Here is a 19,811-nt window from a genome sequence, read left to right on the forward strand (position 1 = left end):
CCCCGCCCTGTGGGGAAGCCTCTTGAGAGTCTGGGCCAGGCTACGCGCCGAATGGACGAGGCGGACCTGGCCTTCGGGAGTCGGGGAAACGCGTATCGGAAGGTGGACTAGGTGGCCGGCCCTCCCCTCTTCTGGCCCGGCTCCAAACCAGATCCACCCTCCCTGCAGCGGCTGTCAGATGCGGCCTCCACGCAGGTGTGGCCCGCGCCCTCGTAAGGCCGCCACCCTCCCCCAGGTGCGCGGTGTAAACAAACCAAAAAGCAAACCCAAGGGCCGAGTGGTCAACGGAGGCGGTCGCTGTTCAGTGACGCCCGCCTGCAGGGACCACGCCGGGCCGAGCACAGCGATGAAGGGCTGCGCCTCGGACCTCGTAGCGCTCAGCCTCATAAGTGGGCAGAATAACTCCACGCAAGTCACCAAACAAGAAGATTTCAGTGTTGCAACTGAAAAAAGAGAAAGGGCCCCTGAGCAGGCGACATCCGCGCTGCAGCGGCGCAGGGACCAGCCAGGAGACTGAGGGCAAGGTCGTTCTCAGCAGCGCGGACCGCAAAGGCGGGGAACGAACTCGAGTTCAGGGAGGGCCGAAGCCAGCGCAAGCTGAGGAGGGTCTGTTGGGCAAACAGGGGTGTCCCCCAGAGGGCGACCGCGGCAGAAACTCCGGAACCCGGACTCCGAGCGGGTAACGCTCGGCGGCGGGCAGCAGCCTTGACGCCCGGAAGTGCGCGAGGAGACCAGGCCGGGCCCATTTCCCTGAGCAACTCGGACCCTCTAGGGATCGCGGAGGCCTGGCTCTCGCTGGCTCTTGAGAGCGCCCTGCAGTCGGTCACCGAGGAAGGCTTCGGACCGGGAGGCGGGCCAAATGACGTAAACATGCGTTGTCCTCCAGGATTGGCGGACCCGGCTGTGGAGGCGGAAACTGAGAGGCAAGAGCCCCCAGGGATTGGCGGCTGCGCAGACGGGGCGGGTCAGCCCTTTGTCTGCGGGTGCTACGGGCACCCGTCACTTCGCGCGTGAGGCTGCGGCGTGGACGGTGAGTGGGGGGTGCGTGTCGGCGCCGGGCCGGCCGGGACCCTTTCCCATCACGGACACCCGAGCCGGCGCGTCCTCCACACGGATCGTGAACTCTTCCCCGCGGGCACGCACTGCCCGCTCCGTTTGCGCTGGTCCCCTCCCCTCACGGACGCGCGGCGGCCTCCTCCCCAGGGCCAAGACCGCGCCCTCTCCCCCGTTCGGGGTTCCCATCCTTCCCCTGGCCCGGCCTTGGACCCCTTCGGGCCCTCCCACGCCACAGCCTCCCTAGGAAGGTTTCGGTCCCTTCCGCGCCCTTCCCCCCTTGGGCTCCCTCAGACCCCCAGCGTTTCTCCCATTTTGGATTTTCTCAGACCGCCCCGCCTCCCTCCCACCTTGGATCTTCTCGGATCCCAGGCGTTCCTCCCACCTCGGGCCCTCCCGAGCCATTTCTACCGGGCGCCGTACCTCGGGCCAGGTTAGCGGGAGTCGTAGGGGCGCAGTCTGGACCCCCCCGGCCCCCCCGGGCCGCTCTTCTTGCCGCGCTCCTCCGGGTCTTGGTGGAGAGGATGGAGCCGACTCGTTCCCTGGGATAGGCCCGGAAAGGGTTGGGGAGTTTCCCCAAAATATAAAAATTGAGGTTTTTCTGTTTTATGCAAAACCTGAGGAGCCCCACGAAGACCCCGGCGACGCACCGGGAGCGCCACTTGATTTAGCAATAAAAAGTCTTCCCGCGTCAAGACGAAAACGAGCTGCTTTCGTCTCAGCTGTTGGTCGAGTGTACTATTTGCCGAATGTCTTATTCTCCCGCTGTATTTTTATTGAGGCTGTCTTTTCTGTTACTTTGTCAGAGCCCTATTCTAATGAATGAGGCCAACTCTTTGGAACACAGCAAATATATTCCTTGTTTACTGGCTTAATTTTTAATTGAAAATAATATGCAATACTTCTTCTAATGCAACCATGTCTGAAAAGTATAAAAGTCACCCTCCCCAACACTGCTAGTCTATGAAGAGGCAGGGACTGTGAAGAGTTTCAGAATTTTTAAATGCCGTTACAGCTCTAGGCATGCGCGCACACCCTTTTTTCTGTCAACATTAAAGGGAAGCTGGTGTCATTTGGACTAACGCCGGGGGCGGCAGGGGGCGCTCCACTCGCGCTCCGCCGAGTCGGTACTCAGATTTTTCGGTTACTAACTCCTCTGGACATCGGTTTCTCTGTCAGGCGGACTCTGTGAAGTGGGTAAGGGTGGGAGATTGCCATCGACATTCCCGCCCATACAGGGCTGTGGTGCTGTGTACTTGACAGGTCCCTGCATTCCTGCCAAGTCGACGTTTTTCGTTTATTGGTGAGGTTAAAATCCCATCGTTTGTGTTTTAAACATCTGTATTTCTTTGTGATTTTCCAGGTCATATTCTTTTCCATGTATGTTGAAAACATACTTCTCAATTTGTCTTTTGACTCTGATTATGGTGTTTGGTTCTGGTTTGGGCTTTCGGAAATAGAAAATTTTAAGTTTTTATGAGTCAAATATTTTTCCTTAAGGCATTTTGGGCTTTGTGCTGTGTTTTAAAGGGCTTTCCCCACTCTGAGATTATTTTTTAAATAAACTCCTGTTTTTCTGTGGTACTTGTAAAATGTTGGATACATCTGGAATTTATTTTCTTGTGGGGTGAGTTTGGAATCCAGCTTCGTTTGTTTCCCTAAATCATAGGCATTTCTAACACCATTGATCTTTCCATTGATTTGAAAAACCACCTTTGTCATATACTAAATTGTTGCATGCCTTTAGGTCCATTTCTGGAGTTTGGTAGCTTTGATGCACATACAATTTTTTTTTTTTTTTTTTTTTTTTTTTTTTGAGACGGAGTTTCACTCTTGTTACCCAGACTGGAGTGCAATGGCACCATCTCAGCACACCGCAACCTCCACCTCCTGGGTTCAAGCAATTCTCCTGCCTCAGCCTCCCGAGTAGCTGGGACTACAGGCACCCACCACCATGCCCAGCTAATTTTTTGTATTTTTAGTAGAGACAGGGTTTCACTTTGTTGACCAGGACGGTCTCGATCTCTTGACCTCATGATCCACCTGCCTCGGTCTCCCAAAGTGTTGGGATTATAGGCGTGAGCCACCGCATCTGGCCTGCACGTACGATTTTGATTCATAAGCTGCAGATCTATGCATCTCTGTCCGTAATCTTTCTGCTTTTGGTATTTTGCTTAGAACAGCCCTTCCCACATAAAATAATAAGAATATACCTGTATTTTTATTAAAGGTCTTTTTAAATTTAATATAATTGTACATATTTATGGGGTACATGTGATATTTTGATACAATGTATAATCAAATCAGGGTAATTAGGATATCTGTCACCTCAAACATTTATCATTTTTTGTGTTGGAAACATTTCACATCTCTTCTGGTTGTTTTGAAATATACAATAAATTATTAACTGCAGTCACTTTACTGTGCTATCAAACACAGGAACTTATTCATTGTATCTGACTGTATGTTGTAATCATTAACCTACCTCTATTCATCTCACACCTCCCCCTCAACCCCACCTTTCCCATCCTCTGGTAACCATCATTCTACTTTCTACCTCCGTGAGACCAACTTTTTTAGTTCCCACATATGAGTGGAAACATGCAGTATTTGTCTTTCAGTACCTTGCTTATGTCAGTTAACATAATGACCTCCAGTTCCCTCCCTGTTGCTGCAAATGACTTTTTTTTTTTTTTTTTTTTGAGATGGAGGCTAGAAGTGGCGTGATCTCAGCTCACTGCAACCTCCACCTCCCAGATTCAAGCAGTTCTCCTGCCTCCTGAGTAGCTGGGATTACAAGTGTGCAGCACCGTGTCCAGCTAATTTATGTGTTTTTCGTAGAGATGGGGTTTCACCATGTCAGTCAGGCTGGTCTCGAACTCCTGACCTTGTGATCCACCCACTTTGGCCTCCCAAAGTGCTGGGAGTACAGATGTGAGCCACCACACCTGACCAACTTTCTTATTTTTATAGCTGAATCATATTACATTGTGTACATATACATTTTCATTATCCATTTATTTGATGTACATTTAGATTGATTCCATATCTTAGCTATTGTGAATATTGCCGCAGTCAACATGTATGTTCAGGTATCTCTTTGATATACTGACTTCCTTTCTTTTGGGTATATACCCAGCAGTGGAATTGCTGGATCATATGGTGGATCTATTTTTAGTTTTTTTTCATATGCCTGTTGGTCATATATGTTGTATGTCTTTTTTTGATAAATTATTCAGATCATTTACCTGTTTTTAAATCAGATTAGTTGTTTATTTCTATTAAATTGTTTCGCTCCCTTCTGTATTCTGGTTATTAATCCCTTGTTGGATGGATAGTTTGTAAATAGTTTCTCCCATTCTGTAAATTGTCTCTTCATTCTGCTAATTGTTTCCTTTCCTGTGCAGAAACCTTTTAGCTTGATGTAATCCCATTTGTCTAGTTTGCTTTTGTTGCCTGTGCTTTTGAGATCTAACCCAGAAAATGTTTTCCCAGACCAGCATCCGCAAGTGTTTCCCTGATGTTTTACCGTTTTCTTTATAGGGATCCTGTGCATTTCTAAGGTTTAATCTTGTTTCTTGTTGCTATTTGTTGAATAGATTTTTTTTCCCTTCATATTTTCTGACTAGGTGTTGCTGGTATATAAGAAAGCTATCAATTTTGGTTTTGGTTTTGTTGTTTTTTTGTTTTGTTTTGTTTTTCTTTCTTTTTTTTTTTTTTTTTTTTTTTTTGAGATGGAGTTTCGCTGTTGTTACCCAGACTGGAGTGCAATGGCATGATCTCAGCTCACCGCAACCTCCGCCTTCTGGGTTCAAGCAATTCTCCTGCCTCAGCCTCCCGAGTAGCTGGAACTACGGGCATGCACCACCATGCCCAGCTAATTTTTGTATTTTTAGTAGAGACGGGGTTTCACCTTGTTGACCAGGATGGTCTCGATCTCTTGACCTCGTGATCCACCCGCCTCGGCCTCCCAAAGTGCTGGGATTATAGGCGTGAGCCACCGCGCCCGGCCTTGTTTTTCATTTTTTGAGATGGAGTCTCTCTGTTCCCCTGGCTGGAGTGCAATGGCATGATCTTGGCTCACTGCAAACTCCACCTCCTGGGTTCAAGCAATTCTCATGCCTCAGCCTCCAGGGGAGCTGGGATTTACAGGCACATGCCACCACACCTGGCTAATTTTTATATTTTTAGTAGAGATGGGGTTTTACCATGTCGCCCAGGCTGGTCTTGAAGTCCTGACCTCAGGTGATGCACCCACGTTGGTCTCCCAAAGTGCTGGGATTACAGGCGTAAGCCACCACACTCAGCCAGAAAGCTATCAATTTGGATACATATTTCTGATCATTATTTCTGGAAAGGTTGCAAGTTAGGGTTAGTTTAGGTTGATTAGGTTAGATTAGGTCAACTTTTTTGCGTTGTGCTCACAGGTGGCTCAGAAGCCTCCTGTCTTGAACGTGCTTTCACCTTAGTAGGTAAGGGGCTTCTTGGTGATGAAGAGGGAGCAGTGCTTGTTAGCAGAAAGTTCAGGGAGTGAGGATGATGAGGTGCAAAAGAAGGCAGTGGTTCTGGAGGAGATCCTGGCAGCTCACCCCAGACCAGGAGACTCCAAATGTTCCTGAACCAATGTGTCACCACGTGCAAGGTCCTCTGGAATGACAGGCATATTGCTTTGTCACATTGAGACAGAAATTCCAAAAACAGTGATAGGAGTGTCTCACTGCCATGTGGCTTTTGATCACCTAAAGAAAACTGGAAAGCCAGTTGCTAACAACATTGATCTATGGTTTTTGTTTTGGATTATTCCCTAGGAATATTTTCAAATTTGAAATTCCTGAGTTTGAAAAATGAACTCTTCATGGTGCCACCTTTGTGACCAGTGGGTGGGTGGGATCATTGTTCATCCAGTGCCCTGAGTGGGTATTCTTTATATTGCCCAATGTTAGCTGTTGGCATGGCCTCAAGAGGGAGGTCCTCAAACTCCACTTCCAGTATTCTGGTGCGGTGATTTCTAGCCTGTCCCAGCCCCTGGCCCTGGAGCCTGGCATCTATAGAGGACTTGTCATGAGCCTGTCTTTTAATTTTTTAAAATCCTCCTTCCCTGCCTGAACTGTGCTTTTTGTTTTTTGTTTTTTGAACTGTGTTCTTATGGAGCAAAGATTGGAGTTGAGCCTCAGAATCCCTGGGATGAAGTAGGGATGGAGTGTGTTGTTAAAAGCTGGTTTCTGGCACCCCAGATAGTTCTGTGTATGCAAGGTTTAGGTTGAGGCCCATGGTGTTTGCTTGTCTTGGTCTCCTGTTGCAGGCTTGTTCCAGGAAACCGAAATCTTTATCTGCCATAGCATAAGTAAGGAAAAAATTTAAACTAGTTTATATCACTTTTAAAATGTATTTTGTTCATATATATGTTTTTAAATTTTTGTTTATTTGTTTATGTATTTTGTGAGGCAGGGTTTCATTCTGTTGCCCAGACTGGAGTGTAGTAGTGCAGTCACAGCTTACTGGAGCCCTGACCTCCTGGGCTCAAGCAATCCTCCCACCTCAGCCTCCAGAGTAGCTGGGACTATAGACCAGCTAATTTTTTTGTTGGTTTGTTTTTGTAGAGACAGGGTCTTGCTATATTGTCCAGGGTGGTCTTGAACTCCTGAGCTTAAGCGATTCTCCCACCTTGGCACTCTAAAGTACTGGGATTATAGGTGTGAGTCACCATGCCTGGCCCATTTTCTTCATTTTTTACCAGAATACAATCATACTTTGTGATGTGATTTTTTTTTTATTAGCAAGATGTGAAGGTCATCTTTCAGTTGAGACCTGATATAGCATTTTGTGTTTATGCTTTTCCAAGACTCTCCCTAGGTAGCACTCTTTCCCTTTCTTTTTTTTTTTTTTTTTTTTTCTTTTTTTGAGACAGAGTCTCACTCTTTCGCCAGGCACAAGGCTGGAGTGCAGTGGCCCCATCTTGGCTCACTGCAACCTCTGCCTCCCAGGCAATTCTCCTGTCTCAGCCTCCCAGGTAGCTGGGACTACAGTCACGTGCCACCACACCCAGCTAATTTTTGTATTTTAGTAGAGGCAGGGTTTCACTATGTTGGCCAGGATGGTCTCAATCTCTTGACCTCGTGATCCACCCATCTCGGCCTCCCAAAGTGCTGGGATTACAGGTGTGAGTCACCACGCCCTGCCACAATCTTTCCTTTCACTTCTCCCTGCCACACACTTGTTAACAGACTGGTATTGATTGTCCTTTGGAATTTTTCCTCTGTGTGTTAATTTAATCAAATAGATAATACCTTATCCAGCAGCATCCACCTCTGAGCCAGGGCTGTTCTATGAGCTCTCCTCTCACCAACCACATGATCTCTAGGCCTTCAGAGGAGTGTGTCGTCTCCTGGATTTACAGGTATGGCCTCAGTGCAGCTGGCCGAAGTGAGGCCGGTGAACCAGTCCCAGGTGCCTGTGACACACATACCCTTTGTGGGCTTGGGGTCATAGTTTACAAAATGAAATTGTCCCCTGCATGCTGACCCCATGCTGCATTTTCACTCATCCATCTGGCGACCTGACACAGCACACGTTTCTTTTTAGCAGATGTGTCACTTGTATGTAGAAGGACCAATATGGCATTTGCCTCAGCAACATTTTTCAATCTGCACCCTCACCTACATCCATTCTTATAAGGCACTCACTTTCCAAGGGCCAATCTTATTTGCCTAAATACTGTTAGGTAACTTTCAGTATAAAATTGAGAAAGAGTATGAGAAACTCTACTTTCCCATGCCTGCCAGTGGCAAGTGTTGACTCCTTACTTGCTAATACAAATGGCACAGATGGAGGTGCTGGGCTGACAGACTGTGTTGGGAGCTGCTGCTCATTGCTCTTTATTAATTTATTCAACAGGCCAGGTGTGGTGGCTCAGGCCTGTAATCTTGACACTTTTGGAGGCCAAGGAGGGAGAATCCCTTGAGCCCAGGAGTTCAAGACCAGTTTGGGCAACATAGCAAGACCTCATCTCTACCAAAAAAAAAAAAATTAAATTATCCAGGCGTGGTGATGCATACCTGTAGTCCTAGCTACTTGGGAGGCTGAGTGGGAGGATCGCCTGAGCGCAGGAGTTGGAGGCTCCAGTGATCTGTGATTAAGCCACTGTACTCCAGCCTGGACTACAAATTGAGACCCTGTCTCTAAGAAATCAATTAATTAAAAGTTTTAAAAAGTACATTGCCTGGCAATTTTTAATCATTAGACTAGAAGTAATTGAAAAAAAAACAGTCAACCACTGGGTGGAGCCAGGGCTGCTTGTGATGGGTGGGGCAGAGGTCTTTGTGAGATGGATGGGGAGCACAGGTCACGGGATAAAGGGCTGCAGCGCTCTGAGGAAAATCACAAAGATTGGGGCAGGCTCATAGGAGCCATTGGGGTCCTGGGAGGACCTTGGAGCAGAGGACAGTAACTATTCTCAGGAAGGTAGATGGAGGGGCTGGGTTGACAGACTGTGTTGGGAGCTACTGAACATCTGGGAGTGGTGGTCATGGGGCAGGGAGGGCAAGATGGGCAACATGGTCAGGTTCTTGATGTGCTTAGAAGATGAATTAGAAATGAGGTATGACAGTGAAGAAGGAATGAGACGTACAGGTTCACAGACCAAGCTGAGGGCAGAAATGGTGGTAGAGGGGGTGCTCGGTTTGGGATGTTAAATGTCTGAGATGCTATGTGACACCCATATTGAAATGATGAGTCAGAGGGAAGGGGGATCACCAGCTCAAGTGTACCAAAAGAGCTACTGGGCTCAACTCAATTTTCAGACTCCCAGGACAACCATGCCTAGGAGCAGGTTCATGGAAAAGCTGACTAGCCTCATCCAGCAGGCATCCAGGGAGTACTCAGGTGCATAAACACAAGATGCAGGTAGGAGAAGGAGTTAGCCTGGTCTAAGGCCTTATGGTCACACAAGCCAACACCTCCTGTGTCAGAACTGGCTGCAAGATCTGCTTGGGAGGCCCTGAATCTAGTTCCTGTGGTTGTTCATCATTGACTCTCATCCCAGCCGTGGTTGGGCCATAGAGAGAATAACCATCCACCTCTGCCAGGTTTCCAGTGGACCAGAGTTGTGCATTTACCAAAGGTCAAATTCACAGGCAGGGCTAGGTGCAGTGACTCACACCTGCAATTCCAGCACTTTGGGAGGCCAAGGGGGGCAGATCACTTGAGCTCAGGAGTTCAAGACAGCCTGGGAAACGTGGTGAAACCCCATCTCTACCAAAAATACAAAAATTAACCGGGCATGGAGGCAGGTACCTGTAGTCCCAGCTACTCAGGAGGCTGAGGCAAGAGAATCGCTTAAACCTGGGAGGCAGAGGTTGCAGTGAGCCAAGATCACGTCGTTGCACTCCAGCCTGGGCAACAAGAGCAAAACTCTCTCTAAAAAAAAAAAAAAAAAAGAATTGCATTGCACTTACACAGAAATGTGCATGCACACACACATTTGGAGGGAATGGGCAGTTTTGGAGAATAGCAGCACAAGAGAGGGTTGCGAGCCTCTCTCCACCCATGTTTTGCTGTCCTGTTCTTCAGAGGCAGGCAGTTGATAGTTTATTGTGTATCTTCCTGAAAGTTGTTTATGCAAACATATACATATATCTGATGTGGGTTTTTATTTTGCATTGTTTTGTTTTTTGAGACAGTCTCACTCTGTTGCCCAGGCTGGAGTGTAGTGGCATGATCTTGGCGCACTGTAACCTCCGCCTCCTGAGTACAAGTGATTCTCCTGCCTTAGCCTCCTGAGTAGCTGGGATTACAGGCACCTGCCACCACACCCTGCTGATTTTGCATTTTCAGTAGAGACAGGGCTTCTCCATGTTGGCCAGGCTTGTCTCCAACTCCTGACCTCAGGTGATCCACCCGCCTCGGCCTCCCAAAGTGCTGGGATTACAGGCATGAGCCACCACACCCGGCCTATATCTGATGTTTTATAGACAATGGGATTGTGATGTCCCTTGACTCCTGCCCCCAGGCTCTTTCCTCTTGGCAGCCCTGACACCTATCGTGTCACTCTCGAAGTATCCTGTTTGTTGTGGTGCCCAACTGAGCCAAGCATGTGAGGGTGTTGGTTGCTTTCTTGTACCATGTTTTGCTGGAGTGTCTCTGCCTTCTGTCACCTGCTTGGTTTCTGGTCCCTGTCACAGACTCTTTGATGCTCCAAAGACTGTGAACCATGTCCCGTACAGGGACAAATGTGTCAGGAAAGCTCTTGCCCCTGCTCCCCTTTTTTCCCCAGCCATTTGGGTGTGTGTCAGACACTTTTGCTTACCTTGTCCTGTACATTCCAGCACTGGCCCGACTACTCCAAGCATTCCCTTCTCACTTAATGACAAGTCTTCCTTCAAGTGCTCAGACCAGATCCCTGGGCCACTGTTGACTCAGTTTGTCCAGAACTGACCACTTCTCATGCCTCCCCTTTGAATACCCTTGTTGAACCACAAGGTTGAGAGCCTCCACCACATCAGAGCACCAGGGCTGCCTAAGGGTGCGGTTGGGGGGAGTCTTATTGTCACCCTGGTGGCCAAGCCTTTCTTAATTGGGAGGGTGTTTGGGGAAGCAGCTTGCCCTGATGCCTATATCCCTCACGTGACCTGGGAACAGTCTGGTACTTGTGTGAGTGCCTCAGGTATAGAACACTCAGGGCCCTGGTGAGCTGGTATCCTTGTGCGTGGGGAGGACCATGAGCCATGACCAAGGTGCAGCAAGTGCCTTGCACCTGGTGTTCAGAGAGCCCAGTACTGTCTGGGCAGGACCAGGAACTATGTGTTCAGGGCCTGGACAGGCTTGGGGGAGGCAAGGCAGAGCAAGGCTGCAACAGTAGCAGCTCCTTGCACCTTACCTCAGTGTGCCCCCCATTGACTCTAAATGAGGCCCAGGGGTCCCCTGAGGGTCCCCCAGGAAGTTACAGTCTCAAGGTCATACCCCTCTCTTGTCCCTTCCTCAGCCCCACAGGCTCCTTCCATTTCTGTGATTCTCAGAGGCCCCAGGAGACCAGGTGATGGCAGCAGCCAGGCTCCTGCCAGTGCCTGCAGGACCCCAGGTAAGCTGTCCCCAATACCTGTGCAGTGCCCCCAGCCAGAGCCCTGTGGCTCCTTCCATGCCGCATAGCTCCTGAGAGCAGCCAGAGCATCACTGCATTCCCTGAACTCTATGGCACCTTCCCATTACCTACCTCAGCTCACAGAGCCCCCCATTGCCAACTGCTCATGTCACATGCACCCACTCCCTGTCACAGAGGTCAGGATTTGATCTTACCTGCAGCAGCCCCTGTCATTTCAGGCCAAGTTAACCTTCGAGGATGTGGCTGTGCTCCTCTCCCAGGATGAATGGGACCGGCTGGGCCCTGCTCAGAGGGGCCTGTACAGAAATGTGATGATGGAAACCTATGGGAATGTAGTCTCATTGGGTAAGGCCCCTTAGCAGGCCTTGTCTGTGTATCTATCTGTGTGTTGGACTAGGGTGGGGGCTTCCCAGGGTAGGGAGCCTGGGGCAGGCTGGTCCTGGAGGTTTGCTCTCATCACCTCTGTGGGTGCTCAGCTCCAGCAGAACGTCAGTCCTGTCCATTTTCATGTCCCCACAAGTGGCTTGGGCGGGGGGCGTTGGGGGGGCTCTGTAAATGTTGTATAAACAAAGACTTCCCTCTCCATGAGCAGGACTTCCAATATCAAAGCCTGACTTAATCTCCCAGCTGGAGCGAGGGGAAGATCCCTGGGTCCTGGACGGGAAGGGGGCTAAGGAGAGCCAGGGCCTGTGGAGCGGCCACTCAGGTGAGTAAGGAGAACTGTCCCCTCCTTCACTGAGGTCTAAACAGATCCTCAGCACAGCTGTGGACCTAGTTCAGACTGAGCCACTGCCTGCTCAGTGGCTTCCACCTGGGGTAAAACCTGTCCAGCCTTATCTGGCAAAGGAGTCTGTGGGCTGGGGGTTGCTGAGTCAGGCAGTATAGTCCATGGCCAGAAGTGAGCATAGCAGTGAAGTTAAACAAGCTGTTGTGCAGAGCCATATAGGGGAAATTAAGGCATGGCTGCAGTGATGCTGTCCCTGACCAGAGGGACTGGTTAACCAGATTTGGTCCTAATGGGACATTCAGGTTTTGAGAGTTACCTGATGATTTAGCAAAGAACAAAGCACCCTAAATGTAGAAAGGAAGTGTCTCAGCCTGCCACTCAAGGTGAATGTTGAAAGCACAGCACACTGTTTCATCTCAAGAACAAGACAAAGGAGCCCGCATCCCCACATCCATATAACATTGTACTGGGCATCCCATGTATAAAATAACGCGAAACCAAAGCTATAAGAATTGGAAAGAAAAAGCATTGTTTTCAGTTTATGTGATTGTCAACTTGGAAAATGATTAAAATTTACAAGGGAAATTACTAGTTCGGCTGGATATAATTTTTGTTTTGTTTTGTTTTATTTGGAGATGGTCTTGCTCTGTCACCCAGGCTGGAGTGCAGTGGCACCAGTTCTTGGCTCAGTGCAATCTCTGCTTCCTGGGTTCAAGCATTTCTTATGCCTCAGCTTCTCGAGTAGCTGGGATTACAGGACTGTGCCACCAAAGAACCTCCTACTTCAGTAAGGTGACAGTAAGTCTTAGGAAAATCCCAGTCAGCCTATCCTACCATAATGTGCCCCACTTGGGGTGAGTAGGGACAGTTGGGCAAAACCTCCATTGGCTGATCAACTTCAGCATTTCAGGTGTGGTGGGTTTCTCCTTGAAAGCTGCTCCTTATTTCTAGAGTTTAAGTGAATAGGGTACCAGGTGTTACAGTCTACCTCTTACTGGCCTGAAAAATCTGATATCCTCAGAGGAACAAGGTACATGCCAGCCTTAGAGGAATGTAATTTTCCAGTGACTATAAACAAGAAGACATATCATCATGTCTTGGAAATCATGCATAGAACTTCTGCATGCTAACTGCAGTAGGAGGCAGGGCATTTGCCGCCACTGCCAACCAATCCTGGGCTCCCTGGTATCTAGCTGTGTACTCGCCTGATGTGGAGAGCTTAAATTCCCTTTCAGTGCCCTTTGAATTTGATACCACAAAGACTCTGAAATTCTCTGGGAGCATGGTTGGAGATGAGAAGTTTATCTGCAGAAGCACCTGGTCACCTCACCGCTGGCACAGGTCACAGAGGACAATGGGACTGAGTGAGTTTTAGATTACTGATGTGCATAGAAGCAGAAGCCATCTGCCACAATCTGGGTCACTGCCACTGGCATCAGAGCCAGTGAGGAGTAGAATATGCCTTTGTCTTGTCCTGGCAGTTCCTCAGGATGGATAAGTGTGTGCACCTCCCCAGCCCTGCCCCTGCTATTTTTAACTCAGTAAATTGTGCTTACATGTTATAACAGCAATGAAAGGATTTTCCAGTCTTTTTTTTCTTTTTCTTTTTCTTTTTCTGAGAGACGGAGTCTCACTCTGTCTCCCAGGCTGGAGTGTAATGGCATGATCTTGGCTCACTGCAATGTTCACTTCCCAGGTTCAAGTGATTCTCCTACCTCAACTTCCCAGGCAACTGGGACTACAGGCATGCACCATCACATCCAGCTAATTTTTAAATTTTTTTGTAGAGAGAGGGTTTCACTGTATGTTGGCCAGGCTGGTCTCAAACTCTTGACCTCAAGTGATCCACCCACATTGGCCTCTGAAAGTGCTGCGATTGCTGGCATGAGCCACTGCGCCCAGCCAGGATTTTCCACTCTTGAAGGGAGTATTTTATTGTCACTTCAACTCACTGTTTTTTTTCCAGACAATCTCAAATGGGACCACACTACAGCCTGTATGCAACAAGACAGTTTATCTTGTCCATGGGGTAAGTGTATGCCTGATCTTTTTAATTCAGTACAATCTCTGAAGGAGTTAATGCTAATGTTTTATGAGAAGGTAGAGACTACTCAGGGTGCTATGAAGCTTGTTATACAACTCACACAATTGCTACAAAACACCAGGGAGGGTTTTTTTGTGTTTTTTCATTTTCAAAATTTTTTTTCTTCTCTTGTGAGCCATAGTAGGCCTAGATTTTTCAATTAAAAATTTATTTCAGTGAAATTAATTTTTTAATTAAAATTTATTTCTTTTTATTTGTTTTGTCATGCTTAAAACATACTTCCCTACTCTATACTTAAAACATACTTCCCTACACTATACTTAAAACAACAATTGAAACCATCATTCTAAAAGCAAGTGACACTTGGCTGAAGTCCAGCTTCTGCACAGGATGGATGCAGGGTGCAGGTAAGTGTGGCTGTACCTGGCCTTCACAGCAACCAAGTCTGTCCCACACAGTCACATGATGCTTTCATGCCATGGATGATTGAGCAAGTAATCTCATACAGTTTAGTGTGTGTGTGTGTGTGTGTGTGTGTGTGTATTTTTCTTCTTTTTTAGAGAGAGAATCTCGCTCTGTTGCCCAGGCTAGAATGCATTGTGGAGACGTGGTCTTGCTATGTTGCCCAAGCTGGTCTCAAACTCCTGGCCTCAAGCAACTCTCCTGCCTCAGCCTCCCAATAGGCTGGGATTACAGGCATGAGCCACTGTGCCTGGCCTGTTTTTTTTTATTATTAAAGACATCTTTCCATCTTGTTACTTTGGCATCAGATCAGAAGCCACCCATTCAGGAATTTTTTTTTTCTTTAGACAGGCTCTCACTCTGTTGCCAAGGCCAGAGTACAGTGGCATGATCACAGCCTACTGCAGTCTCAACCCCCTGTGCTCAAGCATTCCTCCCACCCCAGCTTCCCAAGTAGCTATAACCATAGGTGTGCACCACCATGCCCCGCTGATTTTTGTAGAAACAAGGTTTCAACATGTTGCACAAGGTGGTCTCAAACTCCTGGGCTGAAGTGATCCACCTGTCTTGCCCTCTCAAAGTGCTGGGATTACAGACATGAGCCACCATGCCTGGTGAAACTTTAAACGATAGAAATAATACTCTTCAGTGCAAATGAGTAACTGTTTCTTCAGCCTACAGGCTTTTATTCTGTGAAGATGAGGCTTATACATTAAAAAAAAGAAAGAAAGAACTAAAACTTATTTCTATCAGTTTAAAACATACATAGCCAGCCTAGGCAAGATAGTGAGACCAAACACTACAAAATAAAATTTAAAATTAGCCAGACATGGTTGTGCATTCCTGTAGTCCCAGCTATATGGAGGCTGAGATGGGAGGATTGCTTGAGCCTAGGAGGTTGAGGTTGTAGTAAGCATCACTGTATTCCAGCCTAGGTGACGGAGACCTGTCCAAAAAAAACCCCACAGAATAACTTTCTAAAATGAGACATGTTAAAAATTATATTAAACTAGGCCGAGTGCAGTGGCTCACACCTGCACTCCAGCACTTTGGGAGGCCGAGGCAGGTGGATCACCTGAGGTCAGGGATTCGAAACCAATCTGGCCAACATGGTGAAACCCTGTCTCTACTAAAAATACATAAAATTAGCCAGGCATGGCGCATGCCTGTAATCCCAGCTACTTGGGAGGCTGAGGCAGGAGAAATGCTTGAACCTAGGAGGCAGAGGTTGCAGTCATTATTCATCAGTAAAGTGGAAATCAAAACCACTATACCATGTTACACCTTCGAAATGGAAAAACTGGAAAGATCTGACAATATCAAATGTGAGTGAGGATGTAGGTCAGCTAATAGGGATGTAAATTCACATGACCACTTTGGAAAAATTTGTCATCATCCAATGAAATTGAAAACATGGTTACATTCTGAGAGAATGGAGGTAAAAAACTAAATAAAAAATGAAATTGAAAACATGAATTCCTATGTTCACCACTTCCCACTCCTGCATATTTATACAGCAAGGGCATTTGTGTGTAAGCACCAGGAATCATAGGAGAATCTTCACAGAAGCATGTTTCATGATTTTAAAAAACATTTGAAAATAATTCAGGGCTGGGTACAGTGGCTCACGCCTGTAATCCCAGCACTTTGGGAGGCTGAGGCAGGTGGATCACAAGATCAGGAGTTTGAGACCATCCTGGGCAACATGGTGAAACCCTGTCTCTACTAAAGATACAAAAAATTAGCTGGGCATGGTGGCGCATGCCTGTAATCCCAGCTACTCGGGAGGCTGAGGCAGGAGAATCACTTCAACCTGCGAGGCAGAGATTGCAGTGAGCCAAGGTTGCGCCATTGCACTCCAGCCTGAGCAACAAAGCGAGCCTCCATCTCAAAGAAAATTCAAAAAATAAATAAAGTAAATAAAAAATTAATAAAATTCAAATGTTCATAAACAGAATAGACTAGACATAAACTGTGGCATTTTAATGTAATGGAAATACTGCAGTGAAGATGATTGAATAACTGCTACACAGCAACATGATGGAGCTCAAAAACATAATGCTGAGGGTGAAAACAAGTTCCAGAAGACTGTGCTCCATGAAACTATAGAAAGCTCAGAAACATGCATAACTAAATAAAACGATGTTTAAACCTAGGCGCAATGGCTCACACCTGTAATCCCAGCACTCTGAGAGGCCAAGACGGGAGGATCACTTGAGCCCAGGAGCTTGAGGCTGCAGTGAGCTACGATAGTAGCCACTGCACTGCAGCTTGGGTGACAGCACAAGACCATCCAAAAAGAAAACAATCACTATTGTCCTCAGCACCTCTCACCTACCACCCACTCACACACAATCAGCTTGCAGAGCACTTGACTCGGCTCCCAGAAAGGTCTTCACCCCAGTCTTTCCTGCCATCTGTGCTGCTGCTCCTGCAGGCCTCATCTCTGGCCAAAACTTGGCAGCAGATTCCCATCATGTCCCTCTGCGCCTCCAGTCTTATTCTTCCCGCCCCTCCTCCTGCCAGGGCATTCTCCATGTGAAATTATCTTCCACAGGGCCAAGTGCGGTGGTTCACGCCTGTAATCCCAGCACTTTGGGAGACTGAAGTGGGTGAATCATTTGAGGTCAAGAGTTCAAGACCAGCCTGGCCAACATGGCAAAATGCTATCTCTACTAAAAATACAGCCGGGCGTGGTGGCATGCCACTGTAATCCCACTCAGGAGGCTCAGACACAAGAATCGCTTGAACCCGGGAGGTGGAGGTTGCAGTGAGCTGAGACTGTTCCACTGTGCTCCACCCTGGTGACAGAGTAAAAGACTCTGTCTCAAAAAAAAAAAAGGGCAAATACAAGTCTTTTGGCCTCCAGATGGCACCCCCATCACCGACTTGCTCACAAGAGCTCATACCTCTTCCTGCCTGCCCATGTGCCACTGTCTACCCCACAGAACACCCACGTTGTGGTGTAGGCCTGCATGTAAGCTCTGTCCATATGAGGACTCTAGGGAGGGCAGGGCTCAGGCAGCACTGGGCTGTGTCTCAGCTGTTCTGTGCATTCCACACAGGGGTGTGACCTCAAACTGGAGTTTACACCTTTCTCTTAAACCTCACTATTCGTCTTGGCACATTCCTGTTTGGAAACATTATCTTCTGATTTCTAGCTGTTTGACACAGTTAATGGTGGTTCTGTTCCTCTCTAGCTCACACAGCCATGTGCATTGAGAGACTGCACCTTCATCAGCAAGGCCAGTTTCAGGGTTGCACTTGCTTTTCAGTTTTGAGTAGTGTTAACATTTTCATTTTGGATTTGTTCTTTCAGAATATGAAACTAAGCGAGAGAATCAAAATACAGACTTGAGTTTGAAGCCATTAATTTCAGAGGAAACAGTGATTCTGGGGAAAACACCCTTGGGGAGGATTGATCAAGAAAATAATGAAACAAAGCGAAGCTTCTGTCTAAATCCAAATTCTGTTGACCACCCTGAAATTCAGGTCTTAAGCCAAAGCATGCCACTCACTCCACACCAGGCAGTGCCTACTGGAGAGAGGCCCTACATGTGTGTCGAGTGTGGGAAGTGCTTTGGCCGGAGTTCCCACCTCCTTCAGCATCAGCGTATTCACACTGGAGAGAAGCCCTATGTGTGCAGTGTATGTGGGAAGGCCTTCAGCCAGAGCTCAGTCCTTAGTAAACACAGAAGAATTCACACAGGTGAGAAGCCCTATGAGTGTAACGAGTGTGGAAAAGCCTTTAGAGTGAGCTCAGATCTTGCTCAGCATCACAAGATACACACGGGAGAGAAGCCTCATGAATGTCTTGAGTGTCGGAAAGCCTTCACTCAACTCTCACATCTCATTCAGCACCAGCGGATCCACACAGGAGAAAGGCCATATGTGTGTCCATTGTGTGGGAAAGCCTTCAACCATAGCACTGTCCTGCGGAGCCACCAGAGGGTACACACTGGGGAGAAGCCTCACAGGTGCAATGAGTGTGGGAAAACTTTCAGTGTGAAGAGGACACTGCTGCAGCACCAGAGGATCCACACTGGGGAGAAGCCCTACACGTGCAGTGAGTGTGGGAAGGCCTTCAGTGACCGCTCAGTCCTCATTCAGCACCACAACGTGCACACTGGGGAGAAGCCCTATGAGTGCAGCGAGTGTGGGAAGACCTTCAGCCACCGCTCTACGCTGATGAATCACGAGCGGATCCACACTGAGGAAAAACCCTATGCATGCTACGAATGTGGGAAGGCCTTCGTTCAGCACTCACACCTGATCCAGCACCAGAGAGTCCACACTGGGGAGAAACCCTATGTGTGTGGTGAGTGCGGGCATGCCTTCAGTGCACGTCGGTCTCTGATCCAGCATGAGAGAATCCACACTGGTGAAAAGCCTTTCCAGTGCACAGAATGTGGCAAAGCCTTCAGCCTAAAAGCAACTCTGATTGTGCACCTGAGGACCCACACGGGTGAGAAGCCCTATGAGTGCAATAGCTGTGGGAAAGCCTTCAGCCAGTACTCAGTGCTCATCCAGCACCAGCGGATCCACACAGGTGAGAAGCCCTACGAGTGCGGGGAGTGTGGGCGTGCCTTCAACCAGCACGGCCACCTAATCCAGCACCAGAAAGTGCACAAGAAGTTGTGACCTGTGGCTGATACAAGAATCCATCACACAGAAACTGCACATGGAACCACAAGCAGCCTTCAGCCGAAAAGAAGTTTCTGTTAACTCTATAGGAATCCTTTCTTTGGTAATTCAGTGTCACAAAATAACTCTGAAAAGAAGCACTTGGCATGATGTTCCCATGGAAAAATTTCAGACTACCTGTTTCTATTTTCCTCACCATCTTGAGGTTATATTGGAGAGTAATAATGGAATTGTAGTGAATTTGGTAAAAACAGCCACAATTCTTTCTCTGACATTAGTTTATTTGAACTAAGGGAATTTAAGGCATAAGAAATATTGTCCCGATAAAATCTTCCTTACATTCCAAATAAAGTTCTTTTTCTAAGAACATTACATGCCCTTCATAAATATCAATTAACCATACTGATTATTGCACTTAAAATTAGAAAATTTAACATTTTCAGTATTAAAACACTAAAGTGCTATATGGATAAAGTGATACAAAAAGATATTTTCTTCAAATATGTAAAATAGATGGAAATCCCAAGTGTGTGAACACCTGTTTTGTATAAAACAAGGAAAAGTCTAATGATATATGAGTGAGAAATTATGTAAATTTAGAAAACCTTGTGTTGTTTTTTTTTTTTTGGAGACAGAGCTTTGCTCTGTTGCCCAGGCTGGAGTGCAGTGGCATGATCTCAGCTCACTGCAGCCTCCACCTCCCAGGTTCAAGCAATTCTTGTGCCTTAGCCTCCCAGGTAGCTGGGATTACAGGTATGCACCACCACCACGCCTGGCTAGTTTTT

At 47.5% G+C, this 19,811-nt stretch overlaps 1 protein-coding gene across 11 annotated transcripts; it reads left to right on the forward strand.

The window, feature by feature from the left end:
- The first annotated feature begins 975 nt into the window (after positions 1–975).
- ZNF250 (zinc finger protein 250) lies at positions 976–19,395 on the forward strand. Of its 11 annotated transcripts, none has more exons than XM_035276922.3 (7): positions 976–2,356; positions 11,033–11,128; positions 11,368–11,494; positions 11,742–11,855; positions 13,112–13,240; positions 13,843–13,905; positions 17,702–19,395. In XM_035276922.3, exons 2-7 carry the CDS (start codon positions 11,087–11,089, stop codon positions 19,021–19,023), a joined length of 1,797 nt encoding a protein of 598 aa, XP_035132813.1. In that variant the 5' UTR covers positions 976–2,356; positions 11,033–11,086; the 3' UTR covers positions 19,024–19,395. The 11 variants fall into 11 exon arrangements, with proteins under 11 accessions (XP_035132813.1, XP_008981201.1, XP_008981202.1 ...); XM_008982953.4 differs by having other exon boundaries at positions 976–1,030; positions 11,353–11,494; XM_008982954.5 differs by having other exon boundaries at positions 976–1,030.
- Positions 19,396–19,811: the final 416 nt, after the last annotated feature.

Source organism: Callithrix jacchus, chromosome 16 (genome assembly GCF_049354715.1).
Source record: "Callithrix jacchus isolate 240 chromosome 16, calJac240_pri, whole genome shotgun sequence".
NCBI classification, from domain to species: Eukaryota; Metazoa; Chordata; class Mammalia; order Primates; family Cebidae; genus Callithrix; species Callithrix jacchus.

What these genes read in the sequence shown, in the direction of transcription:
- ZNF250 (XM_008982953.4), top strand. Translation starts at nt 11,087, where the DNA reads ATGGCAGCAGCCAGGCTCCTGCCAGTGCCTGCAGGACCCCAG. An exon ending in ACAGAGGACAATGGGACTGA is followed by an intron (nt 13,241 to 13,842) that starts GTGAGTTTTAGA and finishes TTTTTTTTCCAG; the next exon opens with ACAATCTCAAATGGGACCAC. An exon ending in CAGTTTATCTTGTCCATGGG is followed by an intron (nt 13,906 to 17,701) that starts GTAAGTGTATGC and finishes TTGTTCTTTCAG; the next exon opens with AATATGAAACTAAGCGAGAG.